Source organism: Lontra canadensis, unplaced genomic scaffold (genome assembly GCF_010015895.1).
Source record: "Lontra canadensis isolate GAN:19392208 unplaced genomic scaffold, GSC_riverotter_1.0 scaffold12, whole genome shotgun sequence".
NCBI classification, from domain to species: domain Eukaryota; kingdom Metazoa; phylum Chordata; class Mammalia; order Carnivora; family Mustelidae; genus Lontra; species Lontra canadensis.
In genome coordinates this window covers 28,714,525-28,723,648 of record NW_022631006.1, presented here as the reverse complement: position 1 = coordinate 28,723,648, position 9,124 = coordinate 28,714,525, and the positions used below count along the sequence as shown (strand labels likewise).

The following is a 9,124-nucleotide window of genomic DNA, read 5'->3' as shown; positions in this document are numbered from 1 at the left end:
TCTTTCATTCCGGGTTCTGGTGATGCACACCATATAGACTCACTTTTGGGGTTGCTTTATTCTCCAAATAGTGCTTTTGGGTGAAATCCCTTTCAAGATGGTCTAAGTTTGTTACTTTCCATAAGCCTTAACTAGGCTAAAGGTGAGTATTCTATATTTGTTCTGTTATGGGTGGGAATTCAGTTTGCTTCTGTTATGGCCCATTTTCTTTGTGGTAATTGCATACTAACAACTCACCAAATATATTTTTCCTCATGGCTTATACCAAACTTCCAGTCTCCCCTTGTATACAGTTGGTGAGGGTAATGAGTAAGAACTGTGAAGCTAAAGTTACAGTCTCTTAGTGTACCGATATTGATGTGTGGGGTGTCTGCCAAAATCCAATAAAAGGTGAAAGATTGGTATGATCTGGAGGGAAACCAGAATATTCTGCCAAAAATCCAGGACAAAAGGCATTTTATGTGTTATGTGTCTTTTTGGCAAAGACAGCCATATAAGCAAAAAACCAATATAATTAATATCTTTTAACAAAGTTGTATGGACAGAAATTGCATACTGAAAAAGTCTAAACTTTCCTGGAAATAAATATTAAGATTTTTAAGAGTTACTTTTTTCTCTGTAAGGGGTGGAAATCTCTTTCCATGGAAACACATTTGTGAAACTAAAAGCACATCAAAATACAGTAAAAAATGATGAATTTTGCCTTGCAACACAGGACCATCATGGTTATGAATAAAGCCAAGTCCATTTGGGTTGGAAGAAGAGGATTACTGTTTGACTTTCAGAAAATGAATCACTGTTTTTCATAAAACCTTTTCACAAAGTTTGGAGGATTTTCATTCCACAAATGACCTGATGGAGGGCAAATTTCATGTCCTTGTTGCATAGGCTATAGATGATGGGGTTTAAGACTGGTGTCACTATAGAGTATATCAGTGTGATGATCTTACGCATAGCAACTGAGTCGCCAGATGTGGGACTCACATACATCACCATTATGGTTCCATAGAACAAAGACACTACAACTAAATGGGATCCACAGGTAGAGAAGGCTTTTTGCCGCCCAGCTGAAGAAGGAACCTTAAGGACAGCTCTGAGCACCAGGGCATAGAACCTAAGAATGTACCAAATGGTGGTAATGATGATAAGAGAGCTCACAGAATGGAATACATGCTCTATGATGGGTGCCAGGCACAGGACAATGCCATCAGTGGGTCCACATCACATAGAAAGTGATCAATAATGTTGGGACCACAGAAGGGTAGTTGAGAAATGAAGAAAATAGTAATTGCATGTCCAAGGAAACCAATGAGCCAACAAAGAGACACCAGAGTGACACAGAGCTGCCCAGTCATAATGGAGGGATAGTGCAGTGGATGGCAGATGGCCAGGTACTGATCATAAGCCATGACACAGAGGATGAAGCATTCAGTTGTGCCCAGTGAAAAGAAGAAGTAGAATTGAGTGAAACAACCAGAGAATGATATGGTCTTGGTTTTGGAAAGAAAATTGACCAGCATGTTGGGGACTGTGCAAGTCACATACCAGATTTCTAGGAAGGAGAAGTTGGCCAGGAGCACATACATAAGGGTATGGAGCCAATGGTCCCATCTCACTGCACAAATGATGGCTGTATTCCCAGTTAGAGTCAAGATATAGATGAACAAAATCATTGAGAAAAGGGTGATCTGTATTTTCCAGGGACCAGGAAAGCCCAACAAGATGAACTGTGTCACAGTAGATATCCCTGACTTATTCATGGTCTCCAGACTATGGAGAGAAGACAGATACATAGTGATGTCACTTTGCTGCTGAAACCTTTGAAACTTTTCTTAGGACAGGCAACTTGAGTGATCAGACAAATGTATTAAAAATCCTAAAACAAGTCTTGAATAAATCCTCTGTTCTGAGTGAGCCATTTGGTCCTGATTCTTTGTAAATATACAATTCTAGGCTGCTTGAACTATTTGTCAGTGGGCACAATCAGTTAAATTTCATCTTTCTTTTGGTAGAAAGAAATACTTGAGTTAGAGGCAAAAAGGGTTTGTTTTATATTTAGTTTTTTTCAGTGAAAGTTGTTCATATATAACAGTGCAGTTCACTTCAAAATGTGAGTACACATATGCTATCATTTAAGAATAGGTGTGTATTTGACATATTCTATAGATTTGAATGGTTTAAACTTTCACATTATTACAGTTTATCTCCCTGTCAATCTCCCCCACCATTTTCTTGAGCTGTTTCCATTACATTTATTTTCTCTCACTTTTTCATGATGCTGGAAGAAAATCAACAAAGATATCTAGATAATAAACTCTTACTGCTATTTCTTAAAGATGTTTATATTGCACTAAAGCTCATTTATAATTTTGTATTTAATCCTTTGTTTTTAGCCATGAAAAGTCACTATAATTCACCTAATGATTTATTTCACACGATAATTTATCATGTTTTATGTCCATTTAAAATATCTCATTAAAGATTAATATAACATTGGCAGCATATTGGGGAAGAAAATGAAAATCACCAGGAGATTGTCTTCTAAAGCTCTTCTCATTGCTGTCACAAGTCTTTCTTCAAGTTCACTGTTTGGAAGATTTTACTTTAGTTTACTTAAACAATACTCCCAATTCTGATAGAAAACAAGACTTGCCCTTATTCCCTTTACAACACCATCCCAAAGATGTCTTTTTTTTTTTTTTAAAGATGTCTTTTTAAGAATCAAATGCAACTTAGAAAAAAGAGTACAATGGTAGATTTCAGAAAATTTTAAACAAGATATTTCCTTAAAATTTTCCTTAAGAACAGTTTTGATAGAAGTGGTGTGTATAGAATATTCATAGTACTCACTGAACATAATCAAAGGAAAAAATCCTTTTATTCAGTGAGGTTATATTAAGTAACATAAATGTATTTATAATGAAGCAGTTGTTGCAGTTTCACTCAATGAATAATGCCTAAAGTGAACTATTAACCTATTCATCTAGAAGCAAACATAACCCTCCTATTGGACTGGTTAAGTCAAAGAACATTATAGTCTCGAGGACAAGAAACCAAGAGAAAGACATTGAAAGATGGGGATAAATTCTTTTTAATTTTTTGAACTAGGATGATTATGAAGAAGTAAACTAATCTTCATTGATCATCGTTTTGGTTCAGAGTTCCATAGAACACATCATTGTGCAAGAAACAAATGGTTCCCGGGGAGGAGTCAAGATGGCGGAGAAGTAGCAGGCTGAGACTACTTCAGGTAGCAGGAGATCAGCTAGATAGCTTATCTAAAGATTGCAAACACCTACAAATCCAACGGGAGATCAAAGAGAAGAACAGCAATTCTAGAAACCGAAAATCAACCACTTTCTGAAAGGTAGGGCTGGTGGAGAAGTGAATCCAAAGCGATGGGAAGATAGACCGCGGGGGGAGGGGCCGGCTCCTGGCAAGCGGCGGAGCAAGGGAGCACAACATTAGGACTTTTAAAAAAGTCTGTTCCACTGAGGGACATCGCTCCAGAGGCTTAACCAGGGTGAAGCCCACGCGGGGTCAGCGTGGCCTCAGGTCCCGCAGGGTCACAGAAGGATTGGGGGTGTCTGAGTGTCACAGAGCTTGCAGGTATTAGAACAGGGAAGCCGGCTACAGAGATGGAGCTGAGGAGTGAGCTCACAGCTCAGGGTTACCTTGAACCAGTCACAGGCTCAGTGAGCTCAGAGCGCGGCCGGGGGCCAGGCAGACGGGAGTAATTGGGCGCTGTTCTCTGAGGGAGCACTGAGGAGTGGGGACCTGGGCTCTCGGCTCCTGTGGGCTGGAGACTGGGAGGCCGCCATCTTCATTCCCATCCTCCGGAACTCTACAGAAAGTGCTCAGGGAACAAAAGCTCCCGAAAGCAAACCCGAGCGGATTACTCAGCCTGGCCCCTGGTAAGGGTGGTGCAACTATGCCTGGGGCAAAGACACTTGAGAATCACTACTACAGGCCCCTCCCCCAGAAGATCAACAAGAAATCCAGCCAGGACCAAGTTCACCTACCAAGGAGTGCAGTTTCAATACCAAGGAGAGCAGCGGAATTCCAGAGGAGGAGAAAGCAAAGCACAGAACTCCTGGCTTTCTCCCCATGATTTTTTAGCCTTGCAGTTAACTTAATTTTTTTTCTTTTTCAATTTTTTTTCTCTTCTTCTGCTATTTTTTTTTAACTTTTACCCTTTTCTTTTTTAACGTTTTTAACTAGTTTATCTAATATATATATTTTTTCTTTTTTATATTTTTTCTTTATTCGTTTTCTTTTTTTAATTGCTTCTTTTCTTTCTTTCTTTTTTTTCTTTCTGAACCTCTTTTTATCCCCTTTCTCCCCCCTCATGATTTGGGATCTCTTCTGATTTGGTTAAAGCATATTTTCCTGGGGTTGTTGCCACCCTTTTAGTAACTTGCTCCTTCATATACTCTTATCTGGACAAAATGACAAGGCGGAAAAATGTACCACAAAAAAAAAAAAAAAAAAGAACAAGAGGCAGTACCGAAGGCTAGGGACCTAATCAATACAGACATTGGTAATATGTCAGATCTAGAGTTCAGAATGACGATTCTCAAGGTTCTAGCCGGGCTCGAAAAAGGCATGGAAGATATTAGACAAACCCTCTCGGGAGATATAAAAGCCCTTTCTGGAGAAATAAAAGAACTAAAATCTAATCAAGTTGAAATAAAAAAAGCTATGAATGAGGTGTAATCAAAAATGGAGGCTCTCACTGCTAGGATAAATGAGGAAGAAGAAAGAATTAGAGATATAGAAGACCAAATGACAGAGAATAAAGAAGCTCAGCAAAAGAGGGACAAACAGCTACTGGACCACAAGGGCAGAATTCGAGAGATAAGTGACACCATAAGACGAAACAACATTACAATAATTGGGATTCCAGAAGAAGAAAGAGAGAGGGGAGCAGAAGGTATATTGGAGAGAATTATTGGAGAGAATTTCCCCAATATGGCAAAGGGAACAAGCATCAAAATCCAGGAAGTTCAGAGAACCCCACTCAAAATCAATAAGAATACGTCCACACCCTGTCACCTAATAGTCAAATTTACAAGTCTTAGTGACAAAGAGAAAATCCTGAAAGCAGCCCGGGAGAAGAAGTCTGTAACATACAATGGTAAAAATATTAGATTGGCAGCAGACTTATCCACAGAGACCTGGCAGGCCAGAAAGAGCTGGCATGATATATTCAGAGCACTAAACAAGAAAAACATGCAGCCAAGAATACTATATCCAGCTAGGCTATCATTGAAAATAGAAGGAGAGATAAAAAGCTTCCAGGACAAACAAAAACTGAAAGAATTTGCAAACACCAAACCAGCTCTACAGGAAATACTGAAAGGGGTCCTCTAAGCAAAGAGAGACCCTAAAAGTAGTAGATCAGAAAGAAACAGAGACAATATACAATAACGGTCACCTTACAGGCAATACAATGACACTAAATTCATATCTCTCAATAGTTACCCTGAATGTTAATGGGCTAAATGCCCCAATCAAAAGACACAGGGTATCAGAATGGATAAAAAAACAAAACCCATCTATATGTTGCCTACAAGAAACTCATCTTAAACCTGAAGACACCTTCAGATTTAAAGTGAGGGGGTGGAAAAGAATTTACCATGCTAACGGACATCAGAAGAAAGCAGGAGTGGCAATCCTTATATCAGATCAATTAGATTTTAAGCCAAAGACTATAATAAGAGATGAGGAAGGACACTATATCATACTCAAAGGATCTGTCCAACAAGAAGACCTAACAATTTTAAATATCTATGCCCCTAACGTGGGAGCAGCCAACTATATAAACCAATTAATAACAAAATCAAAGAAACACATCTACAATAATACAATAATAGTAGGGGACTTTAACACTCCCCACACTGAAATGGACAGATCATCCAAGCAAAAGATCAACAAGGAAATAAAGGCCTTAAATGACACACTGAACCAGATGGACATCACAGATATATTCAGAACATTTCATCCCAAAGCAACAGAATACACATTCTTCTCTAGTGCACATGGAACATTCTCCAGAATAGATCACATCCTCGGTGCTAAATCAGGTCTCAACCATTATCAAAAGATTGGGATCATTCCCTGCATATTTTCAGACCACAATGCTCTGAAGCTAGAACTCAATCACAAGAGGAAATTTGGAAAGAACCCAAATACATGGAGACTAAACAGCATCCTTCTAAAGAATGAATGGGTCAACCAGGAAATTAAAGAGGAATTGAAAAAATTCATGGAAACAAATGATAATGAAAATAGAACGGTTCAAAATCTGTGGGACACAACAAAGGCAGTCCTGAGAGGAAAATATATAGCGTACGAGCCTTTCTCAAGAAACAAGAAAGGTCTCAAATACACAACCTAACCCTACACCTAAAGGAGCTGGAGAAAGAACAAGAAAGAAACCCTAAACCCAGCAGGAGAAGAGAAATCATAAAGATCAGAGCAGAAATCAATGAAATAGAAACCAAAAAAACAATAGAACAAATCAACGAAACTAGGAGCTGGTTCTTTGAAAGAAGTAATAAGATTGATAAACCCCTGGCCAGACTTATCAAAAAGAAAAGAGAAAGGACCCAAATAAATAAAATCATGAATGAAAGAGGAGAGATCACAACTAACACCAAAGAAATACAGACAATTATAAGAACATATTATGAGCAACTCTATGCCAACAAATTTGACAATCTGGAAGAAATGGATGCATTCCTAGAGACATATAAACTACCACACTGAACCAGGAAGAAATAGCCTGAACAGACCCATAACCAGTAAGGAGATTGAAACAGTCATCAAAAATCCCCAAACAAACAAAAGCCCAAGGCCAGACGGCTTCCCGGGGGAATTCTACCAAATTTAAAGAAGAACTAATTCCTATCCTCCTGAAACTGTTCCAAAAAAATAGAAATGGAAGGAAAACTTCCAAACTCATTTTATGAGGCCAGCATCACCTTGATCCCAAAACCAGACAAGGATCCCATCAAAAAAGAGAACTACAGACCAATATCCTTGATGAACACAGATGCGAAAATTCTTACCAAAATACTAGCCAATAGGATTCAACAGTACATTAAAAGGATTGTTCACCACGAACAAGTGGGATTTATTCCAGGGCTGCGAGGTTGGTTCAACATCCGCAAATCAATCAATGTGATACAACACATTAATAAAAGAAAGAACAAGAACCATATGATACTCTCCATAGATGCTGAAAAAGCATTTGACAAAGTACAGCATCCCTTTCTGATCAAAACTCTTCACAGTGTAGGGATAGAGGGCACATACCTCAATATTATCAAAGCCATCTATCAAAAACCCACTGCAAATATCATTCTCAATGGAGAAAAACTGAAAGCTTTTCTGCTAAGGTCAGGAACACGGCAGGGATGTCCATTATCACCACTGCTATTCAACATAGTACTAGAAGTCCTAGCCTCAGCAATCAAACAAAAAGAAATTAAAGGCATCCAAATCAGCAAAGAAGACGTCAAACTATCACTTTTCTCAGATGATATGATACTATATGTGGAAAACCCAAAAGACTCCACTCCAAAACTGCTAGAACTTGTACAGGAATTCAGTAAAGTTTCAGGATATAAAATCAATGCACAGAAATCAGTCGCATTTCTCTACACCAACAACAAGACAGAAGAAAGAGAAATTAAGGAGTCCATTCCATTTACAATTGCACCCAAAATTATAAGATACCTAGGAATAAACCTAACCAAAGAAACTAAAAATCTTTACACAGAACTATAAAGTACTCATGAAAGAAATTGAGGAAGACACAAAGAAATGGAAAAATGTTCCATGCTCCTGGATTGGAAGAATAAATATTGTGAAAATGTCTATGCTACCTAAACCAATCTACACATTTAATGTAATTCCTATCAAAGTACCATCCATTTTTTTCAAAGAAATGGAACAAATAATCCTAAAATTTATATGGAACCAGAAAAGACCGTGAATAGCCAAAGGAATATTGAAAAAGAAAGCCAAGGTCGGTGGCATCACAATTCCGGACTTCAAGCTCTATGACAAAGCTGTCATCATCAAGACAGCATGGTACTGGCACAAAAACAGACACATAGATCAATGGAACAGAATAGAGAGCCCAGAAATAGACCCTCAACTCTATGGTCAACTAATCTTCGACAAAGCAGGAAAGAATGTCCAATGGAAAAAAGACAGCCTCTTCAATAAATGGTGTTGGGAAAATTGGACAGCCACATGCAGAAAAATGAAATTGGATCATCTCCTTACACCACACATGAAAATAGACTCAAAATGGATGAAGGACCTCAATGTGAGAAAGGAATCCATCCAAATCCTTGAGAACACAGGCAGCAACCTCTTCGACCTCAGCCGCAGCAACATCTTCCTAGGAACATCGCCAAAGGCAAGGGAAGCAAGGGCAAAAATGAACTATTGGGATTTTATCAAGATCAAAAGCTTTTTCACAGCAAAGGAAACAGTGAACAAAACCAAAAGACAACTGACAGAATGGGAGAAGATATTTGCAAACGACATATCAGATAAAGGGCTAGTGTCCAGAATCTATAAAGAACTTAGGAAACTCAACACCCAAAGAACAAAGAATCCAATGAAGAAATGGGCAGAAGACATGAACAGACATTTCTGCAAAGAAGACATCCAGATGGCCAACAGACACATGAAAAAGTGCTCCATATCACTCGGCATCAGGGAAATACAAATCAAAACCACAATGAGATATCACCTCACACCAGTCAGAATGGCTAAAATTAATAAGTCAGGAAATGACAGATGCTGGACAGGATACTGAGAAAGGCGAACCCTCCTACACTGTTGGTGGGAATGCAAGCTGGTGCAACCACTCTGGAAAAAAGCAGGGAGGTTCCTCAAAATGTTGAAAATAGAACTACCCTATGACCCAGCAATTGCACTACTGGGTATTTACCCTAAAGATACAAACGTAAAGTTCCGAAGGGTCACGTGCACCCGAATGTTTATAGCAGCAATGTCTACAATAGCCAAACAATGGAAGGAACCTAGATGTCCAACGACAGATGAATGGATAAAGAAAAAGTGGTATATATACACAATGGAA

The 9,124-nt window shown here is 38.7% G+C and overlaps 1 protein-coding gene across 1 annotated transcript; it reads right to left on the bottom strand.

The window, feature by feature from the left end:
• Positions 1-816: 816 nt before the first annotated feature.
• On the bottom strand, positions 817-1,766 carry LOC116867540 (olfactory receptor 11H7-like). The gene is given in 2 exon segments (XM_032857163.1): positions 817-1,190; positions 1,193-1,766. Coding segments are annotated over 2 exon segments (942 nt in total). The 5' UTR covers positions 1,761-1,766.
• Positions 1,767-9,124: the final 7,358 nt, after the last annotated feature.